This window comes from Cherax quadricarinatus, chromosome 84 (assembly GCF_038502225.1).
Source record: "Cherax quadricarinatus isolate ZL_2023a chromosome 84, ASM3850222v1, whole genome shotgun sequence".
Classification (NCBI taxonomy): Eukaryota; Metazoa; Arthropoda; class Malacostraca; order Decapoda; family Parastacidae; genus Cherax; species Cherax quadricarinatus.
In genome coordinates this window covers 13,461,063-13,485,669 of record NC_091375.1, presented here as the reverse complement: position 1 = coordinate 13,485,669, position 24,607 = coordinate 13,461,063, and the positions used below count along the sequence as shown (strand labels likewise).

Below are 24,607 nucleotides of genomic sequence, written 5' to 3'. Positions count from 1 at the left end.
TCAACTGATACACTTCTCCTTGTACTTCCACCTGTTTATCTATCGTGACTTAATCTCCAGTGGGTTAGTGTGTCAAGAGATTTTTTCTGTTGTCCAAGATGTTACAGTCTACCCAATCCTCTCTCTCTCTCCCTCTCTTTTTCTCTCTTCTCTCTAGTACTTGATATCCACTGCTCTATCTTACTGACAGATAAAAATAAAGGTCTACATGTGTATAATGGTCAGCAATGGATGACAAAACATTATAAGTGATCTTCAATGACCATTCATAAATCCAGAGAGAGAATATAAAAGACATATGACAGGTTTTCATTAGGTTAGGTAAGGTTCGTCAGGAAACAGGACAAGTGTTCCCTGACGCGGGTCTTAGTCAAATGATGACCCGATGTTGGAGCTTTTGGCCACCTGACTGAGGCCTTCAGCTGGCTTACCGGACCACCCCTTTAAAAATTATGGTTATAGTTATAACCACTTAGTTCTAGTGTTTCGTTTTGTGGTCACTGCCTTTTATTTCTGACTGAAGATTAATAAGACAGGTACATCCAGAGACACCTGCTAATAACTGCCCACTTACACCTGTTAATAACTGCCCACTTACACCTGTTAATAACTGCCCACTTACACCTGTTAGTAACTGACCACTTACGTAAGTTATTTAATAAGGTTTGAAGCCTAGACTGAAATAATTTTGAAGAAATGAGACACTTATGCAACATATGGGAATCTGTATTGAAGAAATGTTTCGCCACACAGTGGCTTCATCAGTCTTATATAAAGCAGGAAGGTATAAGGATGAGGAGTTTGAGGAAATCAGTCCCTCAGGCTGGAGTCGATGTGTTCAGCAGTCCATCAATCTTGTAGAATGTACAGCACAGAGCCGTACCATTTTTATTATTATAATCAACGGGGAAGCGCTAAACCCGGAGGATTATACAGCGCCTGGGGGGGATGGATGTGGAAGGCATTCAGGCTTAATTCGGGGAACTGTAGCACAGATCCAATTCCCTAAATCAAGAGCCCCTCACCAACATCAAGGAACTTTCCTTGAGGGGAGGGCCGTAGACGTGGCTTATATACTGCGGTCAGATGAGGCGAATCAGGAGGAGGCGGAGTCACAGTGGAACCTTCCACTAGTGGTACCTTCCGCTATTGGTACCTTCCACTAGTGGAAGGTAACACTAGTGGTACCTTCCGCTAGTGGTACCTTCCACTAGTGGTACCTTCCACTAGTGGTACCTTCCACTAGTGGTACCTTCCACTAGTGTTACCTTCCACTAGTGGTACCTTCCACTAGTGGTACCTTCCACTAGTGGTACCTTCCGCTAGTGGTACCTTCCACTAGTGTTACCTTCCACTAGTGTTACCTTCCACTAGTGGTACCTTCCACTAGTGGTACCTTCCACTAGTGGTACCTTACACTAGTGGTACCTTCCACTAGTGGTACCTTCCACTAGTGGTACCTTCCACTAGTGGTACCTTCCACTATTGGAACCATCCACTAGTGGTACCTTCCACTAGTGGTACCTTCCACTAGTGGTACCTTCCAGTAGTGGAACCATCCACTAGTGGTACCTTCCACTAGTGGTACCTTCCACTAGTGGTACCTTCCACTAGTGGTACCTTCCACTAGTGTTACCTTCCACTAGTGTTACCTTCCACTAGTGGTACCTTCCACTAGTGGTACCTTCCACTAGTGGTACCTTCCACTAGTGGTACCTTCCACTAGTGGTACCTTCCACTAGTGTTACCTTCCACTAGTGTTACCTTCCACTAGTGGTACCTTCCACTAGTGGTACCTTCCACTAGTGGTACCTTCCACTAGTGGTACCTTCCACTAGTGGTACCTTCCACTATTGGAACCATCCACTAGTGGTACCTTCCACTAGTGGTACCTTCCACTAGTGGTACCTTCCACTAGTGGAACCATCCACTAGTGGTACCTTCAACTAGTGGAACCATCCACTAGTGGTACCTTCCACTAGTGGTACCTTCCACTAGTGTTACCTTCCACTAGTGTTACCTTCCACTAGTGGAACCATCCACTAGTGGTACCTTCAACTAGTGGAACCATCCACTAGTGGTACCTTCAACTAGTGGAACCATCCACTAGTGGTACCTTCCACTAGTGGTACCTTCCACTAGTGTTACCTTCCACTAGTGGTACCTTCCACTAGTGGTACCTTCCACTAGTGGTACCTTCCACTAGTCTCAGTAGGTCTTCGTCTTCAATAAAGATTCCCATATGTTGCATAAGTGTTTCAATTCTTCAACTTGTCGGTTTTGAAACCATTCATGAAATAATTTTGTTTTATATTTATTACAAGGAGTGTTGCATATTGTGTTCTATTGAGAATTATTAAACTTGGTTCAACTTTGTGTTGTTGGGCCCCGAAAAAGACTTTGTTTTGTAGTTTGGAAAATATACAGTAAATTTTCCCCACATAAAATCCGTCACATTAAAGCCGCCATTGATGAATTAAGACACATGTGCAGCACTCTGGTGTCTTTACTAGACATATGTGCAACACTGGTATCTATATTAGACACATGTGCAACACTGGTATCTTCATTAGACACATGTGCAACACTGGTATCTTTATTAGACACATGTGCAACACTGATACCTTCATTAGACACATGTGCAACACTGATATCTTTATTAGACACATGTGCAACACTGGTATCTTTATTAGACACATGTGCAACACTGATACCTTCATTAGACACATGTGAAACACTGATATCTTTATTAGACACATGTGCAACACTGGTATCTTTATTAGACACATGTGCAACACTGATATCTTTATTAGACACATGTGCAACACTGGTATCTTTATTAGACACATGTGCAACACTGATATCTTCATTAGACACATGTGCAACACTGATATCTTCATTAGACACATGTGCAACACTGGTATCTTTATTAGACACATGTGCAACACTGATATCTTCATTAGACACATGTGCAACACTGATATCTTCATTAGACACATGTGCAACACTGGTATCTTTATTAGACACATGTGCAACACTGATATCTTCATTAGACACATGTGCAACACTGATATCTTCATTAGACACATGTGCAACACTGATATCTTCATTAGACACATGTGCAACACTTTGATATCTTTATTCGACATATGTGCAACACTGGTATCTTTATTAGACACATGTGCAACACTGATATCTTCATTAGACACATGTGCAACACTGATATCTTCATTAGACACATGTGCAACACTGATACCTTCATTAGACACATGTGCAACACTGATACCTTCATTAGACACATGTGCAACACTTTGATATCTTTATTAGACACATGTGCAACACTGATATCTTTATTAGACACATGTGCAACACTGATACCTTCATTAGACACATGTGCAACACTTTGATATCTTTATTAGACACATGTGCAACACTGATATCTTTATTAGACACATGTGCAACACTGATACCTTCATTAGACACATGTGAAACACTTTGATATCTTTATTAGACACATGTGCAACACTGATATCTTTATTAGACATATGTGCAACACTGATACCTTCATTAGACACATGTGCAACACTTTGATATCTTTATTAGACACATGTGCAACACTGATACCTTCATTAGACACATGTGCAACACTTTGATATCTTTATTAGACACATGTGCAACACTGATACCTTCATTAGACACATGTGCAACACTTTGATATCTTTATTAGACACATGTGCAACACTTTGATATCTTTATTAGACACATGTGCAACACTTTGATATCTTCATTAGACACATGTGCAACACTCTGGTAGAGTCTACACATACCTAAGTGCTACACATGTGTCTCATCAGCTTGTTGCTATTATGTACATTATTATAGTCTCCATTTTTTTCCCACCCGTCTTCTGTGTGCACGTCCGTGTGTGCCACTCACTGGATATGTTTGCGTCCGCAACCCACCACGCCCACACCAGCGGGTTGAACTTAACAGTGTTAGCTACGACTAACAACAACAGCAGTGGACCGCCTTCCACCTGCGGCACGCCCGTCATTAGCGAGGTGGGTGTGGCTACCAACGTCATTATCAGGGAAGACGTGAATCTGTCCGCCCACACGCCCGTCAAGCAGGAAGAAGAGGAAGAGCTCAAACATGCCTACACAGCCTCCTACGCCCACACCTACGCCCACACCATCCATGTCGCCCCCAAGGCAGAGGTAAGCACTCTTAATACCACCCGGTTTTAAGAGAAAGTCCACTACATGACCCAGTGTTAATGAGGGTGTCTTTTACGTAACCCAGTGCTAATGAGGGTATGCCTTTTATGCAACCCGGTGTTAATGAGGGTATGTCTTTTATGCAACCCGGTGTTAATGAGGGTATGCCTTTTATGTAACCCGGTGTTAATGAGGGTATGCCTTTTATGTGACCCGGTGTTAATGAGGGTATGCCTTTTATGTAACCCAGTGCTAATGAGGGTATGCCTTTTATGCAAACCGGTGTTAATGAGGGTATGCCTTTTATGCAACCCGGTGTTAATGAGGGTATGCCTTTTATGTAACCCGGTGTTAATGAGGGTATGCCTTTTATGTAACCCAGTGCTAATGAGGGTATGCTTTTATGCAAACCGGTGTTAATGAGGGTATGCCTTTTATGCAACCCGGTGTTAATGAGGGTATGCCTTTTATGTGACCCGGTGTTAATGAGGGTATGCCTTTTATGCAACCCGGTGTTAATGAGGGTATGCCTTTTATGTGACCCGGTGTTACATGTTCATTTTTCCACTATAATCTACCTTGACCATAATTACTATCACATTCACTTTGTCTGTTTCGTAAGGCGAAGTCCAGGATCTTTCCTTAATTCATGGTATCATTTAACAAATCTTTGAGGACAATTGTGTTGTAGAGGTTTATGCATAGCAACATCTTTATCGTAGAAGCTTCGCTTTCTCCACTGGATGGCGAAACGTCTACAATAAAGATACCCAGATGTTTCGCATGTGTCTAATTTTCACCAACATCTTGGGATGTTGATGCAGGGATTTCTTCAAACTTGTTTAATGTATACGCAAGACCTACTTCCACTAGTGACTTTGTTAGCCAGTGACTCTGCCTAGTACTTCTCCACCTCGTCTCTCATCACTATATAAGCCCCATCTTAGCGAATATCCTAGTACTTCTCCACCTCGTCTCTCATCACTATATAAGCCCCATCTTAGCGAATATCCTAGTACTTCTCGTCTCTCATCACTATATAAGCCCCATCTTAGCGAATATCCTAGTACTTCTCCACCTCGTCTCTCATCACTATATAAGCCCCATCTTAGCGAATATCCTAGTACTTCTCCACCTCGTCTCTCATCACTATATAAGCCCCATCTTAGCGAATATCCTAGTACTTCTCCACCTCGTCTATTTTTTTTTATTATCACACTGGCCGATTCCCACCAAGGCAGGGTGGCCCGAAAAAGAAAAACTTTCACCATCATTCACTCCATCACTGTCTTGCCAGAAGGGTGCTTTACACTACAGTTTTTAAACTGCAACATTAACACCCCTCCTTCAGAGTGCAGGCACTGTACTTCCCATCTCCAGGACTCAAGTCCGGCCTGCCGGTTTCCCTGAATCCCTTCATAAATGTTACTTTGCTCACACTCCAACAGCACGTCAAGTATTAAAAACCATTTGTCTCCATTCACTCCTATCAAACACGCTCACGCATGCCTGCTGGAAGTCCAAGCCCCTCGCACACAAAACCTCCTTTACCCCCTCTCTCCAACCTTTCCTAGGCCGACCCCTACCCCGCCTTCCTTCCACTACAGACTGATACACTCTTGAAGTCATTCTGTTTCGCTCCATTCTCTCTACATGTCCGAACCACCTCAACAACCCTTCCTCAGCCCTCTGGACAACAGTTTTGGTAATCCCGCACCTCCTCCTAACTTCCAAACTACGAATTCTCTGCATTATATTCACACCACACATTGCCCTCAGACATGACATCTCCACTGCCTCCAGCCTTCTCCTCGCTGCAACATTCATCACCCATGCTTCACACCCATATAAGAGCGTTGGTAAAACTATACTCTCATACATTCCCCTCTTTGCCTCCAAGGACAAAGTTCCTTGTCTCCACAGACTCCTAAGTGCACCACTCACTCTTTTCCCCTCATCAATTCTATGATTCACCTCATCTTTCATAGACCCATCCGCTGACACGTCCACTCCCAAATATCTGAATACATTCACCTCCTCCATACTCTCTCCCTCCAATCTGATATTCAATCTTTCATCACCTAATCTTTTTGTTATCCTCATAACCTTACTCTTTCCTGTATTCACCTTTAATTTTCTTCTTTTGCACACCCTACCAAATTCATCCACCAATCTCTGCAACTTCTCTTCAGAATCTCCCAAGAGCACAGTGTCATCAGCAAAGAGCAGCTGTGATAACTCCCACTTTGTGTGTGATTCTTTATCTTTTAACTCCACGCCTCTTGCCAAGACCCTCGCATTTACTTCTCTTACAACCCCATCTATAAATATATTAAACAACCACGGTGACATCACACATCCTTGTCTAAGGCCTACTTTTACTGGGAAATAATTTCCCTCTTTCCTACATACTCTAACTTGAGCCTCACTATCCTCGTAAAAACTCTTCACTGCTTTCAGTAACCTACCTCCTACACCATACACTTGCAATATCTGCCACATTTCCCCCCTATCCACCTTGTCATACGCCTTTTCCAAATCCATAAATGCCACAAAGACCTCTTTAGCCTTATCTAAATACTGTTCACTTATATGTTTCACTGTAAACACCTGGTCCACACACCCCCTACCTTTCCTAAAGCCTCCTTGTTCATCTGCTATCCTATTCTCCGTCTTACTCTTAATTCTTTCAATAATAACTCTACCATACACTTTACCAGGTATACTCAGCAGACTTATCCCCCTATAATTTTTGCACTCTCTTTTATCCCCTTTGCCTTTATACAAAGGAACTATACATGCTCTCTGCTAATCCCTAGGTACCTTACCCTCTTCCATACATTTATTAAATAATTGCACCAACCACTCCGAAACTATATCCCCACCTGCTTTTAACATTTCTATCTTTATCCCATCAATCCCGGCTGCCTTACCCCCTTTCATTTTACCTACTGCCTCACGAACTTCCCCCACACTCACAACTGGCTCTTCCTCACTCCTACAAGATGTTATTCCTCCTTGTCCTATACACGAAATCACAGCTTCCCTATCTTCATCAACATTTAACGATTCCTCAAAATATTCCCTCCATCTTCCCAATACCTCTAACTCTCCATTTAATAACTCTCCATTTAATAACTCTCCATTTAATAACTCTCCTCTCCTATTTTTAACTGACAAATCCATTTGTTCTCTAGGCTTTCTTAACTTGTTAATCTCACTCCAAAACTTTTTCTTATTTTCAACAAAATGTGTTGATAACATCTCACCCACTCTCTCATTTGCTCTCTTTTTACATTGCTTCACCACTCTCTTAACCTCTCTCTTTTTCTCCATATACTCTTCCCTCCTTGCATCACTTCTACTTTGTAAAAACTTCTCATATGCTAACTTTACATAATCATTCTACCAATCGCTCCTCTTCCCTCCCGCACCCACTTTCCTGTAACCACAAACTTCTGCTGAACACTCTAACACTACATTTTTAAACCTACCCCATACCTCTTCGACCCCATTGAATATGCTCTCATTAGCCCATCTATCCTCCAATAGCTGTTTATATCTTACCCCAACTGCCTCCTCTTTTAGTTTATAAACCTTCACCACTCTCTTCCCTGATGCTTCTATTCTCCTTGTATCCCATCTACCTTTTACTCTCAGTGTAGCTACAACTAGAAAGTGATCTGATATATCTGTGGCCCCTCTATAAACATGTACATCCTGAAGTCTACTCAACAGTCTTTTATCTACCAATACATAATCCAACAAACTACTGTCATTTCGCCCTACATCATATCTTGTATACTTACTTATCCTCTTTTTCTTAAAATATGTATTACCTATAACTAAACCCCTTTCTATACAAAGTTCAATCAAAGGGCTCCCATTATCATTTACACCTGGCACCCCAAACTTACCTACCACACCCTCTCTAAAAGTTTCTCCTACTTTAGCATTCATGTCCCCTACCACAATTACTCTCTCACTTGGTTCAAAGGCTCCTATACATTCACTTAACATCTCCCAAAATCTCTCTCCTCTGCATTCCTCTCTTCTCCAGGTGCATACACGCTTATTATGACCCACTTCTCGCATCCAACCTTTACTTTAATCCACATAATTCTTGAATTTACACATTCATATTCTCTTTTCTCCTTCCATAACTGATCATTCAACATTACTGCTACCCCTTCCTTTGCTCTAACTCTCTCAGATACTCCAGATTTAATCCCATTTATTTCCCCCCACTGAAACTCCCCTACCCCCTTCAGCTTTGTTTTGCTTAGGGCCAGGACATCCAACTTCTTTTCATTCATAACATCAGCAATCATCTGTTTATTGTCATCCGCACTACATCCACGCACATTTAAGCATCCCAGTTTTATAAGGTTTCTCTTCTTTTCTTTTTTAGTAAATGTCTACAGGAGAAGGGGTTACTAGCCCATTGCTCCCGGCATTTTAGTCGCCTCATACGACACGCATGGCTTATGGAGGAAAGATTCTTTTCCACTTCCCCATGGACAATAGAAGAAATAAAGAAGAACAAGAGCTATTTAGAAAAAGGAGAAAAACCTAGATGTATGTATATATATATGCATGTGCGTGTCTGTGAAGTGTGACCAAAGTGTAAGTAGGAGTAGCAAGATATCCCTGTTATCTAGCGTGTTTATGAGACAGAAAAAGAAACCAGCAATCCTACCATCATGCAAAACAGTTACAGGTTTCTGTTTCACAGTCATCTGGCAGGACGGTAGTACTTCCCTGGGTGGTTGCTGTCTACCAACCTACTACCATCACTATATAAGCCCCATCTTAGCGAATATGCTGCACTTTTGTCAAGATTGATGGACTGAACACAGTAGATGATGACAACAGCAGCAGCAGCAGCGACCACAACTTTCAACGATAAACACAACAAATGTGTCCACACTTTTCACTTTTATTTCTAATATAGCACGTTTCAAATGATTTTTAAGGAGAGGAGAAAGAGGGGTTAGGTAGAATGTTGTGGGCAGGAGCAGGGTATAGGGAAGATGGCAGAAAACTGCTACCCCAAGTCCATCCGCCTTGATATTCAAGCTTGATCAAATGTATGCTGCAAATAAATAGCCATAAAGAACGAAAAGACACAATACGGTGATTGGAACAATACATAAATAACTGTAGCCATTAATCACACCTCAATACGACCTGTAACTTAAGTATTCTCGCTCTGGTATATCTTAATTGCGCTTTGATGTCTCGCTCTGGTATATCTAAATTGCACTCTGATGTCTCGCTCTGGTATATCTAAATTGCACTCTGATGTCTCACTCTGGTATACCTTAATTGCACCCTGATGTTTCACTCTGGTATATCTTAATTGCACTCTGATGTCTCACTCTGGTATATCTTAATTGCACCCTGATGTTTTTCTTCACCTGGTTACCCTTCCTCTCAGGTGAAAGACGAGCTGGGGTCACCTCCTCCACCCTCATCTGCAGCACCACACATCACAGCCACGGTACATGAGCTCGACCAGGCCACTTACGTAAGTTGACTCGAATCCTATCCAAGTCGACTCCTCACTTGAATCTACTCATCTTTTTTTTTTCGCTTGTAATAAATCTAACCACTCCCTTTCCTAATCAATCAAAAATTTTAGTTACCCACTCGTACAAAATTAGGTGAGACAGATATATAGAAGTCACCCCTTTTATTAATGTAGCCAAACTCTTTCTTATTGAACTTTTATCTTTGTTAATATAGTTTACCTTTTATTGGTGTAGTTTTGTAGTTTATTTTATAGTTACTCCTTCATTATTCTAGTAAAACCTTTTTATAATGGTTAACTCAGTTAACTTTCACATATTTTATTATTTATTGTAGTTATCGCTTGGAATTCAGGGAATTCCTTAAACCTTGTTAACGTATTACTGAACACCAAGTTCACTTGTGTTTACCTTAGTCTTCTGTTTGTTTACATAAATCAGCTGTTTGCTGGTTGTTTTAAAAAATCATCTGATTGTTGGTTATTTAATAAAATCATCTGATTGTTGGTTATTTAATAAATTCATCTGATTGTTGGTTATTTAATAAAATCATCTGATCGTTGGTTATTAAGTTTAATGTTATTTAATAAAATCATCTGATTGTTGGTTAATAAAATCAGCTGATTATCTAAAATCAGTTGATTGTTGTTCATTTGCCGACATCAGCTGATTGTTGTTTACTTGAATCAGCTGATTGTCATTTATATACTAAAATCAGCTGACTGTCTTCATCCTACGAGCTAATGTCTGTATACCGTCGGCAGCAGTCACCGTACGCAGTTCAGAGCGTGGTGGTGTACGAGCCTAGCCACCAGGTCGACCACGTGCACGCCCACACCATCGACGCCCACGGTCACGCCCACGCCCACCTGAGCAGCGAGGGCGCCACCTATGCCACTCTGGAATCTGCCCCACCTATCACCACCCTCGCATCGATTCCCTACACCGACCCTTACTATTACTACAAGACCCAGGACATGTGAGTGCATCATAGATAATAATAATAATAATAATAATAATAATAATAATAATAATAATAATAATAATAATAATAATAATAATAATAATAATAATAATAATAATAATAATGTTTATTTCTATAAGTACGTGATACAACTTATACAGACCATAGCTGATATCAATGACATACTACTATATAGAAAGCCCCTGGTTATGCAGAGCATTTCTGGCAAATTAGGTCAATTTTGTCCCCAGGATGCGACCCACACTAGTCGACTAACACCCAGGTAACTGTTTACTGCTAGGTAAACAGGGACAACAGGTATCTTAAGAAAATACTTCCTAATGTTTCCAGCCATATCGGGGATCGAACCCCAAACGTCAATGTGTGAGCTGAGTGCGCTAGCAACTGAGCTACGGGACACAGGGAGATGAGGATAGGAAATAAAGCAGGATAGGAAGAATGGAATGAATAAAGAACAGATGGAAGTTGTTGAGTAGATGGAGCTAGGGAATAGATATAATAGGGAAGGGACAGGAGAATCGGGTGTGCGAGAGGACAGGGACTGACTTTAAGCAGATACCTAAAGTCGGTGCCAGATCAGCCGGGCTGTGGTTCGTACGTTGGACTGCGTGCGGCCAGCAGTAACAGCCTGGTTGATCAGGCCCTGATCCACCAGGTCTGGTCATGGACCGGGCCGCGGGGGCGTTGATCCCCGGAATACCTTCCAGGGAGGTAGAGGGAGGAATGGATGGCAGGCTTGGGAAGGCCTGAATATGTTGCTTAATGAGGGTAGGGAATTTTTTTAAGGAAATTATCAGGTTTTAGGGAAATTCAATGAAAGCTCCGATTATTTCTTTTGTAGTCTGTTGCTTTCCGTTAACACCTGAAGATACTGTTAATTATGTTGACCTGGGATGACTTCTGTTGAATGTTATTGACCACTTTTGTCCCTTGTTGCTTGATTTTGACATGGGTTGAATACTGTTGAGTATCACTGACCCATTATAACCGTCTCTGACTTCTGTTGTCCTCTCTTGTCCACTGTTGGCAACTGTTAACATACGATTCCTAACCACCTTTGTTGATTCCTGATGATCTGTTTCCTACTGTTGACTTCTGTTGACCTGCTGATCTGTTAACTTCTTGCAACATCTGTTGAGATGCACTCCTCGCCGTTGACCTGGAACTGATCTCAACCCCTGTTTAACAGGTACGTGAAGGATGACGGGCGGCGCTCGGGGGCGTACGAGTTCGTGCAGTCTCCGTATGGTCCATCTGGGGGGCACGCCCACTCCAACGCCCACGCCCACCTCCAGAAGTCCGAACCCATGTGGGCCGCGGGGCCCGAATACACCCAGATGCCTCCTGTAACTATTTACGCACTTATTACTGCTTCTTACCCATTTATTGCAGCTTCATACGCATTTATTATCACGTGTCGCAATTCTTTTTCCTTAGGACGATTAATGGGGGTTTAAAGCCTATCGACTACACGAGGGTCATTAAGGTCGCACGGTAACCTTCTTACCACTAGACAAACAAGAAGATTTTAATCCCTATATATATATATATATATATATATATATATATATGTCGTGCCGAATATGTAAAACTGGTCAATTAGCAAGAACTCATTGAAAATTAAGTACTTTCTAAAATTTTCTCTTATACGTTTAAAGATATTTTTTTTCATTAATGTTAATGTAAAAAAATTCAATTTTGCACCAAAAGGAACTTAGAAAACTTACCTAACCTTATTATAACAAGAGCAATTTATTTTAGCCTAACCCAACTAAATATATTTTAGATTTGTTTACAATAATTTAATACTAAACAAACACAGTGAAATATATTTTTTTCGCTAGGTTCAGAATGTATTTGACAAAATTATTGCATACACAAATTTTCACTTGTCCTATATGGCAAGATGAGCGTTGCTATTTAAGCCAAGATCGCAAGTTCTGCCTATTCATCGACACCATGCCTAACCCTTCTAGGGTAGGGTAGGTGCCTGAGCCCGAGCCTTTAGCTCATAAGACTGTCATTCCCATTAGCCCCCTTGGGGCGGGGATGGCAGACCAGAGAGGCCTAGCTTGTGGCTAGGCCTGGGGACAGTTGGTCCCAAAGATGAGGAGGTACTTGTGCCTCCTCCCATGGGAGACTTAAGTCTCAGACACTCCCTAAAGAGGGAGCCAAGGCCGGGCCACCACTTGGAAAAGGCCCGGGCCGGGAGAATACCGGCTAATCTTTAATAATAATAATAATAAGTTCTGCCTATTCGGCACTATATATATATATATATATATATATATATATATATATATATATATATATATATATATATATATATATATATATATATATATATATATATATATATATATATATATATATATAACACGCGCTCAGAGAGATATCCCTCAGGGTATATAACATCTGCTAGAATATTTGCGTCAGGTTAGGTTAGACAAGGTTGTCAGGAAACAGGACAAGTGATTCCTGACGCGGGGTCTTATGATAACCTCCAGATAACCTGCAGCTGGAGCTTATGGTCATTTGACCGAGGCCTTCCGCTGGCTTACCGATTTTCTTTTCTTACATATTTGTTTTTTTATTCGCCGGTATTCTCCCGGCCCGGGTCTTTTCCAAGTAGTGGTGACCCGGCCTTGGCTCCCTATCTGGGGAGTGTCTCGAGACCTATGTCTCCCATGGGAGGAGGTACAAGTACCCCATCATCTTTGGGACCAACTGTCCCCAGGCCTAGCCACATTCCCCGCCCTCACGGGGCTCGAAGGGAGAAGCTAGGCCTCTGGTCTGCCATCTGCCCTGCCCCAAAGGGGCTCGTGGGGATGTTAGTTAGTTAGTTAAAGATTAGCCGGTATTCTCCTGGCCCGGGCCCTTTCCAAGTGGTGGCCCGGCCTTGGCTCCCTCTTTAGGGAGTGTCTGAGACCTAAGTCTCCCATGGGAGGAGGCACAAGTACCTCCTCATCTTTGGGACCAACTGTCCCCAGGCCTAGCCACAAGCTAGGCCTCTCTGGTCTGCCATCCCCGCCCCAAGGGGGCAAATGGGAATGACAGTCTTATGAGCTAAAGGCTCGGGCTCAGGCACCTACCCTACCCTAGAAGGGTTAGGCATGGTGTCGATCGAGTGGGGATGGCAGTCTCGCTTTTTTTATTTTTTTTTTTTTTTTTTTTTTTTTTATTCGCCGGTACTCCCCCGGCCCGGGTCTTTTCCAAGTAGTGGTGACCCGGCCTTGGCTCCCTATCTGGGGAGTGTCTCGAGACTTAAGTCTCCCATGGGAGGAGGTACAGTACCTCATCATCTTTATATTTACATTAAGACGTAGACCTCACGGTACAGGAGTTAAATATAAGTTTTTCATAAATTTATGTAAATTTCCATAACCCAACCTAACCTAAATTAATTTAACCTAATTCTGACTAACGAAAATATGATTTAGAAAAAAACAGTAAGCGTTGAAAAACTGACGCTAAGCAAAACGTCAAAAAGTGACGTTTAAGCTAAGAATATCTTTTATAATAATAATAATAATAATAATAATAATAATAATAATAATAATAATAATAAAAATAATAATAATAAAATAATAATAATAATAAAAATAATAATAATAATAATAATAATAATAATAATAATAATAATAATAATAATAATAATAATAATAATAATAATAATAATAATAATACAAGGTATACAGACCATAGCTGACATCATACAAAGTCGCTTGTTATGCTGAACATTTCCCGCAAATTAGGTCAGTTTTGTCCCAGGATGCGACCCACACCAGTTCACTAACACCCAGGTAACTATTTTACTGATGGATGAACATGGACAACAGGTGTAAGGAAACACGCCCAATGTTTTCACCCTTGCCGGGAATCGAACCCAGACACTCAACGTGTGAAGCGAGACTTTTACCTACCAGGCCACAAGCCACAATAAAATGTCACATTAGTTACACCTGTGGCCTTTTACCGAACATATTGTGGGTAATTCTATCAACATTAATAAAATTTCTATTGTATTTCAGTTGGAGTATCTACCTCAGCAGGAGGTGATGGAGCGAGGCACACCTCTGCCGCACCACACCTACATGACACCGGCCGCAGCCGCAGCCGCTGCCGCAGCCTGGTGCGACCCTTACGATACCATCCTCCACACTGCCACGGGCGAGACATACCGACGCATCGAACCAGGTCAGTGTTTAGTACCGTCATGTTAAGGGGTACGTAAGTTCCCCCGTCTTAAGAACATAAGAACATAGAAAGGAGGAACACTGCAGCAGGCCTGTTGGCCCATACTACGCAGGTCCTTCACAGTCAATCCCACTAACAGAATATTTGCTCCTAACATGTTAATTTCTCCACTATAATCTACCCTTTCCTTAATTCATGGTATAACTAAACAAATCTTTGATGACAATTGTGTTGTGGAGGTCAGAGCTTTCCTCAGACCTCTACAACACAATTTGTTAAGTTATACCATGAATTAAGGAAGCCATACCACGGGCGGGGATAGAACCCACGATCAGAGAGTCTCAAAACTCCAGACCGTCGCGTTAGCCACTGGACCAGCTAACACGACGGTCTGGAGTTTTGAGACTCTCTGATCGCGGGTTCTATCCCCACCCGTGGTATGGTTTGTTTGCAATCGTGTCATTACAATTTCGTGAGTCAATTAAGGAAGATCCTGGACTTTACCTTACGAAAGAGACAAAGCAAATGCAATAGTAATTATGAACAAGGTAGATTATAGTGGAAAAATGAACATATTGTTAACCCTTAAACTGTCCAAACAGATCTATGTTCACAGGTTTAGCGCTCCAAAAGTAGATCTACTTTTTGTACATATTTTCAAATATAACAAAAAACATGTAGATAAGTTTTTTTTACACGTTTTCAAATGTAAAAAAACAAAATGAGGTCCACATTTTTTTACATTCAAATTTTGAAAAAACGTAGATCTACGTTTGGACCGTTTAACCCTTAAACTGTCCAAACGTAGATCTACGTTTGGACCGTTTAAGGGTTAAAAGATGGGGGGAGTTTCGTGGTTCTTAACACAGCGCCTGGGGACGAGAGGCCAGCCGGTCTGATGGTGATCGCGCAGAAATCGACGCATTGCGACGCGTGCGACAAAAAGTCGTATCACTATTCTAGAATGAGACACTTCACACATTTGGGTATCTTAATGAGGAAACGTTTCGCCAGCCAGTGGCTTCCTCAGTCCAATACAGAGAAGAAGGGTGGAAGACTAGGAGTTTGAGGTGATCAGTCTCTCAGTCACTGGCGGGTGAAACGTTTCCTCTTGAGGTAATCAGTCCCTCAGTCACTGGCGAGCGAAACGTTTCCTCTTGAGGTGATCAGTCCCTCAGTCACTGGCAGGCAAAACGTTTCCTCTTGAGGTAATCAGTCCCTCAGTCACTGGCGGGCGAAACGTTTCCTCACTAAAGATTCCCAGATGCTGCACAAATGTCTCATCTTCAACGTCTCGATTTTCTCTCCCATTACCTTAATGTGTTATCTCACTTCACACCATGTTTCTTATTTTCCTCTATTTCCTCTTCTTTATCCCTCTCTATCTCTCCCTTCTTTTCATCTTTTTTCTATTTCTATCTCTCGTCTCTTTCCCTTTTTACTTTCTATATCTCCATTTCTCATCTCTCTTCCTCTCTCTCTCTTCCACTTGTCTATTCCCATAACAACAGCTCAAGTATCGTGGCATTGCATGCCAGACACCCAAAAGGGAAGGGGAGGAAGGGAAGGGGGTGGTGTTAGTGTTCACACAATGGCAGGACTAAGGGGGTTCTCTGAAGGAGGAGAGGTAGGGGGGAGACATCCCCCGTGGGAATTAACCCAGCCTTGTCGTCCCCTCCCCTCAGTCATAATACTTAATATTTGTCAAATGTCGGGATTTGGTCTGTTGGTTAATGGGGTTTAAAGCCTATCGGCTACAGGAGGGTCATTAACCTGTTCACTACCAGACAGGCATACTTTAATACCAAGTGTAGGGACTGAAGTAGACTCAGTGAACATACACTTGGTGATATATACTTCTCAGTGTATATATTGTTTATATGCACTGAGCATGCCATGTACACACTTTTGGCGGTATATTATATATACAGTGTCTATGTACTGAGATATACATCTCTCACTATATATCTGTATGCAGTGTATATGTATTGAAAGATACACACTTCTCACTATGTATTTGTATATATATATATATATATATATATATATATATATATATATATATATATATATATATATATATATATATATATAATATACATATACACTGAGAGATAAACACTTCTCACTGTATATACATCCTAGTTGAGGTTTGTTCCTTCTAGCTGAAGTTTGTTCCTTTTAACTGAGGTTTATTCCTTTTAACAGAGACTTGTTCCTTTTAGCAGAGTGGTGTTCCTCTTAAGAGGGGACCATCCAATGGTGGTATACATAAGCGAGGACTCGCGAGTGATAGGGGATACTGAAGTAAATTAATCTGCATTTAGCTGCCTCGTCTGGAAGTCCTCATCTCATCCCTTGGGGGATTAGAGGACAGGGGTAGGAAGAGGAGACGCAAATTGGGGTGGGAGGCATGGGGGGATAATGGGGTTAAGAGGTGGAGGGGTGATAACACTGCTTCCCCTTGCTCCGTTATCAACACTATCTCACTTCCCATTTTCTTTAAGTGGTCATTTTCTTTTGAAGGTTGATATTTTAGGGGAAACACCTGATTATTTTATGTGAGAGTATATGTAAATTCTTTTATGAATCTCTTATATATAATGCTTCATTTAATAATAATAATAATAATAATAATAATAATAATAATAATAATAATAATAATAATAATAATTAATATTAATTAATAATAATAATAATTGAGAAGTCATTAGAAAAGCATCTATTTGGTACTGGTTAGCAATGGTTAACATACCATAATTTGCACTGGTTAGCAATGGTTAACATACCATAATTTATATAAAGGAGTGCCGAGGTAAGCCAGTGGAAGGCCTCGGTCAGATGACTAAAAGCTGCAGCTGCAGGTTATCATATGACCTGCGTCAGGAAATATTTGTCCTGTTTCCTGACAAACCTAATACCTACCTACCTACCTAATTCATTTGCTCACTGTACCCGCATCACTGCAAAAACATTTAAAGGAGACGATGGCTGCTGTAACCTTGTTGATGTCAGAGACCAGCGCAAGACTGAGCTTTACAAAGATGACTGCTGTAACCTTGTTGATGTCAGAGACCAGCACAAGACTGAGCTTTACAAAGATGACTGCTGTAACCTTGTTGATGTCAGAGACCAGCACAAGACTAAGCTTTACAAAGATGACTGCTGTAACCTTGTTGATGTCAGAGACCAGCACAAGACTAAGCTTTACAAAGATGACTGCTGTAACCTTGTTGATGTCAGAGACCAGCACAAGACTGAGCTTTACAAAGATGACTGCTGTAACCTTGTTGATGTCAGAGACCAGCACAAGACTAAGCTTTACAAAGATGACTGCTGTAACCTTGTTGATGTCAGAGACCAGCACAAGACTAAGCTTTACAAAGATGACTGCTGTAACCTTGTTGATGTCAGAGACCAGCACAAGACTGAGCTTTACAAAGATGGCTGCTGTAACCTTGTTGATGTCAGAGACCAGCACAAGACTAAGCTTTACAAAGATGAAAATAATGAGCGACTATCTCTGTGCCACCACTGAACGGGTCAGATAAGTTGCCGACTTTATTAGTCGTACATGTCATCAAACAAAGATTTAAACCTGGATGAAATAATCCCAAGATTTCCAGCTGTTAACCTTCCCTTCCTGGGATTAAACCTGATATCCTCTCATTCCAGCTCTTAATACACGAAAATTGAATACATTAAGCCAATTTGAAAGGGGTGGGCGCCACAACACACTGCACAGGATACATAGAGGTTTATTTCTACTAAATGACTATAACTATGACCACAATATTTAATGGGGTGGACCGGTAAGCCAGCGGAAGGCCTCAGTCAAATGACCAGAAGTTCCAACGGCGGGTCATCATCTAAGATTCGCGTCAGGAAACGCTTATCCTGTTTCCTGACGAACCTTACCTACTATTAGTGTGTATACACTCGGAGTATACTTTAATCCCTAGTTTCAGGAGTGAAATATTCTTGTCTGGTTGTGACAAGGTTACGTGCAGCCTTAATGACTCTGGTGTACCTGGAGTTTACCTGGAGAGAGTTTCGGGGGTCAACGCCCCCGCGGCCCGGTCTGTGACCAGGCCTCCTGGTGGATCAGCGCCTGATCAACCAGGCTGTTGCTGCTGGCTGCACGCAAACCAACGTACGAGCCACAGCCCGGCTGATCAGGAACTGACTTTAGGTGCTTGTCCAGTGCCAGCTTGAAGACTGCCAGGGGTCTGTTGGTAATCCCCCTTATGTGTGCTGGGAGGCAGTTGAACAGTCTCGGGCCCCTGACACTTATTGTATGGTCTCTTAACGTGCTAGTGACACCCCTGCTTTTCATTGGGGGGATGGTGCATCGTCTGCCAAGTCTTTTGCTTTCGTAGTGAGTGATTTTCGTGTGCAAGTTCGGTACTAGTCCCTCTAGGATTTTCCAGGTGTATATAATCATGTATCTCTCCCTCCTGCATTCCAGGGAATACAGGTTTAGAAACCTCAAGCGCTCCCAGTAATTGAGGTGTTTTATCTCCGTTATGCGCGCCGTGAAAGTTCTCTGTACATGTGTAGTTAACAAGCTTTAAATTCCATTAACCAACCAACCGGGATTTGGTGATTCTAGGTCAAATACTCTCACTAGTAAAAATATTGGCAATAAATTCTAAGCAGTTTAGCCGCTGGTGTTGATGCGATAGCTTAGTCTGTTCAGCATCTTCGTTGAAACCCGCTCTCTTGATACACTGCTCCTATTTATTATCATGTACGTACGTACTCATACCTCAGGTACGTAATTAAGTATGCATCAAATGTGTGTGCACGTACGCATCAGAAGCGTGTGTACCTATTTTTAAGGTGTGTGTACGTATACTTAAATTACGTACAGTATGCAGGGAAGGATTAAATATGTGGGTACATCGTGCTTCAAGGACGTTTATACGCGCGTTTCAAGCACGTGTGCACATACGCATAAGGGCGTGTTTACTTACACATCAAGCACATGTGTATGTTAGATATGATCACAGATATACACACCCTTGCATGTTCTGTGAACTGTGAATGAGGAAAAAGTATGTACACTGATGAGAAACATACATGAGAAAGATACATACATAACACATATACTCACACTGATGAGAAACATACATGAGAAAGATACATACATAACACATATACTCACACGTGGAAAAATACATGAAAAATATACAGGGGTACAAACATGATACAAGCATGAAAGTTTAGACACATGTGCGACATCTGGATATCTTTATTGTAGACGTTTCGCCATCCAGTGGCTTTATCGATACAGATTCTAGGACATAATTAGAAGACAGTAGAACTATATACAAAAGATGAGGTAATCAGTCCCTCAGCCTTGGAGTTAGTGTTCACAGCATCGTGGTGGAGGAGAATCTGGAGCAAAGGCAAGAAGACTGGCGCTTATATAGGCGTCAGTAGGTAGGGACGTGTAGCAGACGAGGACATAGTCACTGGTAGGCGGGATTCCCCAATAGAAGTAGATCCTACCCAAATGGATGGGTTATTATAGAAGCAGTGAAGAAGGTCATGTAGATGTCCTCTGAACCAAGAATCCATGATGTTACAAGTGTCTGTCTTCTAATTATGTCCTAGAATTTGTATTGATAAAGCCACTGGATGGCGAAACGTCTACAATAAAGATACCCAGATGTTGCACGTATCTTAACTTTCATTATGTCGGTATTATATACCTTTCTGGCACACATGATACAAGCATACATGAAAAACATGCATGAATATACAAAAAAACACATATACACATAGGTAATACATATACACATAAGCGCTTACACCAAGGAAAACATGTACACATCCTCAAACATTCATATTTAAATCTCCTGAGATGTGCTATTACCTCCTCATCCTATATTTACACTAAACGTCACTAAACACTTAACACGCTGATATATATTTAAAATTCTTGTGAGGGATGGCACCCTTCACACTCAAACCACCTCATCTTGTTAATTGCTGAGACTTAAATGGGGGTACTTATTTGTTTATTTTCATATTTGACACACCCACTATTAGCCAGAATTAATTTTGTTTGCTTAGCTAATGAAATATGGAGACGGCGCGTTCAGAGGAAGGGAGTAAGGATCGGTCCCAACGCTTTTTAAGTTTTATATCTAAATTACAGTTCAGTGTCACCCTGTGCAAACAAAATGATTTATATACAGCACGTATATCGTGAATAATAATAATAATAATAATAATAATAATAATAATAATAATAATAATAATAATAATAATAATAGCAATAATAATTATAATAATAGAAATAATAATTATAATAATAATGGAAGAAAATAGGGTGTATAAATCTGTAGCGGAGGGAGGACAGGGTCGGCCTAGGAAAGGTTGATGGGAGGGGGTAAAGGATGTTTTGTGTGCGAAGGGCTTGGACTTCCAGCAAGCATTCGTGAGGGTTAGATAGAAGCAAATGGAGATAAATGGCTTTTAGGACTTGTGCTGTTGGAGTGTGAGCAAGGTAACATTTATGAATGGATTCAGGGAAACCAGCAGGCTGGACTTGAGTCCTGGAGATGGGAAGTACAGTGTCTGCACTCTGAAGGAGGGGTGTTAATGTTGCAGTTTTATAACTGTAGTGTAAGCACGCCTCTGGTAAGACAGTGAAGGAGTGAATGACGGTGAATTTTTTTCTTTTTCCTGGCACCCTGCCTTGGTGGGAAGCAGCCGATGTGTTAATAAAAATATAAATAATCATAATAATACTACCACTACTAATACTATTATTATTACTACTACCACTACCACTATTAATAATAATGATAATTATAATAAAATAATAATTTAACATACATTATAATAATTCGAACATATAAGTCAGATTTATACAGGGCATATCCACAAATCTCTCTTAAACAAACACTTAGTCTCGTAAAGAAATAAAAAAAATAGCTGGAAAACAGGCAGGGAGGAAGGGCGAGTAATGTGGCGAGACAGAGAGCGCGTTGAGTGTGTCTCGGGATCATCAAGTCTCTTTATCAGTCTTTCACGCCTCTGCTCCATAAAAATCCCCGAGGCCGCTTCGTGTCCCGTCTTGAGAGGCTAATTTATAGTTGGGAGCTACGAACTCCAGATTCCGGGGCGCTGTTTGCCTCCGAGGGCGGCTTGTTTACTGAAGAGTCCCCAGGGACTCGTAACTTTTAGCGCACAACTTTTGGACTGTTAACTTTTGGCGCGTAGCTTTTGCCTCGCGATTTTTTGGCGCGCAAAATTTTTGGTCAGCAACCTTCCCGCCAATTTGTAGTTTTCGCCATAAACATGGGTTGGGTTATATATTTTTTTAGCACTGTTGCTGATAAGGTCAGTCCGCTGGTGCGTATCACTGCGTCCACCAATTCCCGGTGGAACCAACGTCCCCAATGGAAATAAGTCACTGTCTGACCTTTTTGGGTTATCCTAGGTAATTTACACTATGTATGATAATTGTACTTATGTGTACCTATGCCTAAAATAAACTTACTTACCTGAAAGTTAAGGTCACGTAAGGAAAAGCGCTTGCAGGAGAGGGGAAAACACAGTCGAAGGAAGAAAGAGGTCAGGCGAGGTACGCTGCTTCTCAGGGAGTATCAGTATTCTCAGAGGAGCTTTTTGACCACTCCTACACGCGGTGCCCTCCTGGCATATTATTACCCCTGGCATCGTCAGGCTCTCTCACAGCCCTGCCCTGGAATACCTCCTACCTCATGACATCGTCAGGCTCTCTCACAGCCCTGCCCTGGAATACCTCCCACCTCATGACATCGTCATGCTCTCTCACAGCCCTGCCCTGGAATACCCCCCACCTCATGACATCGTCAGGCTCTCTCACAGCCCAGCCCTGGAATACCTCCCACCTCATGACATCGTCAGGCTCTCTCACAGCCCTGCCCTGGAATACCTTCCACCTCATGACATCGTCAGGCTCTCTCACAGCCCTGCCCTGGAATACCTCCCACCTCATGACATCGTCAGGCTCTCTCACAGCCCTGCCCTGGAATACCTCCTACCTCATGACATCGTCAGGCTCTCTCACAGCCCTGCCCTGGAATACCCCCCCACCTCATGACATCGTCAGGCTCTCTCACAGCCCAGCCCTGGAATACCTCCCACCTCATGACATCGTCAGGCTCTCTCACAGCCCTGCCCTGGAATACCTCCCACCTCATGACATCGTCAGGCTCTCTCACAGCCCTGCCCTGGAATACCTCCCACCTCATGACATCGTCAGGCTCTCTCCCAGCCCTGCCCTGGAATACCTCCCACCTCATGACATCGTCATGCTCTCTCACAGCCCTGCCCTGGAGTACCTCCTACCTCATGACATCGTCATGCTCTCTCACAGCCCAGCCCTGGAATACCTCCCACGTCATGACAGTGTCTGACATCATACTGCCCAAGCGTAAAGATTAAATAAGAACATAAGAAAGAAGGTGCACTGCAGTAGACCTACTGGCCCATGCTAGGCATGCCCAAGTCACCCACTGGCCTAAGCTACTGGCCGAAGCCAGTCAGAGGAAGAAAATTAATAATAATAATAATAATAATAATAATAATAATTATAAAATTCGTCCAATATGGAAATGTTTGATTTCCATACATGTTACATATATATCATAATTTTGTAACTGTGCTTACGTGTACCTATACATAAATAAACTTGCTTACTTCTTACTTGTTTACTTGCTTACTTATTTACTCGATTACTTAAAATAAGAGCTCGTAGGCGCCAGAGCAGTACAACAAGGTTTCCCCGTGGCAAGTGGAGCCGGCAGATCAAGAGACGCGCCGTTGCCTTGAGTCATGGCGTAACCTGACCCCATGGTCGAGGGGGAACTAGCTCATCCTTGACCTCGTCTGCCCTCTCCTGGGTTACCCTCCAGTCATTAATCACATGCACCCAGGGATGGGGAAGGGCGTCAGGCAGGGAGATATAACACCAAGGGATGAGAGGGTCAGCGTTGATGAGAGATCTCTAGATTATAAGAGATTTGAGAGGTCTAGATTATTAGAGGTCTAGGTTATGATAGGTCTAGATTATAAGAGGTCTAGATTACGAGAGGTCTAGGTTATGAGAGGTCTAGGTTATGAGAGGTCTAGGTTATAAGAGGTCTAGATTACGAGAGGCCTAGGTTATGAGGTCTAGGTTATGGGAGGTCTAGATTATAAGAGGTCTAGATTACGAGAGGTCTAGGTTATGAGAGGTCTAGGTTATGAGAGGTCTAGGTTATGAGAGGTCTAGATTATGAGATATCTAAATTATGAGGTGTAGGTTATGAGAGGTCTATAGATTATGAGAGGTCTATATTATGAGAGATCTGTATTATGAGAGATCTGTAGATTATGAGAGGTCTGTAAATTATCAGAGGTCTATAGATTATGAGAGGTCTATATTATGAGATCTGTATTATGAGAGATCTGTAGATTATGAGAGGTCTGTAAATTATCAGAGGTCTATAGATTATGAGAGGTCTGTAGATCACTTATTCTGTAGATCACTTAAATCACTTATTCTCTCTAGGCTGGAATACTGCTGTACATTAACATCTCCATTCTGGGCAGGTGAAATTGCAGAGCTGGAGAATGTACAGAGAACCTTTACTGCACGTATAAGTTCCATCAAACACCTTAAAACTCCTGGGAGC

The 24,607-nt window shown here is 41.9% G+C and overlaps 1 protein-coding gene and 1 long non-coding RNA gene across 8 annotated transcripts in view; one reads left to right on the top strand and one right to left on the bottom strand.

Moving 5' to 3' along the window:
- The window catches only part of LOC128704316 (uncharacterized), a 102,541-nt gene that overhangs the window by 32,286 nt on the left and 45,648 nt on the right, over positions 1–24,607 (top strand). For 6 of the 7 annotated variants that reach the window (XM_053799467.2, XM_053799469.2, XM_053799466.2 and 3 more), the window contains 5 exons: positions 3,977–4,217; positions 9,658–9,747; positions 10,513–10,727; positions 11,923–12,079; positions 14,765–14,930. In XM_053799467.2, the coding sequence (XP_053655442.2) occupies positions 3,977–4,217; positions 9,658–9,747; positions 10,513–10,727; positions 11,923–12,079; positions 14,765–14,930 (869 nt within the window). The remainder of the gene's footprint in view (positions 1–3,976; positions 4,218–9,657; positions 9,748–10,512; positions 10,728–11,922; positions 12,080–14,764; positions 14,931–24,607) is intronic. The other variant, XM_053799471.2, reaches the window with a different exon arrangement.
- Positions 1–24,607, bottom strand: part of LOC128704321 (uncharacterized) — a 199,288-nt gene that overhangs the window by 154,854 nt on the left and 19,827 nt on the right. The window lies entirely within an intron of this gene.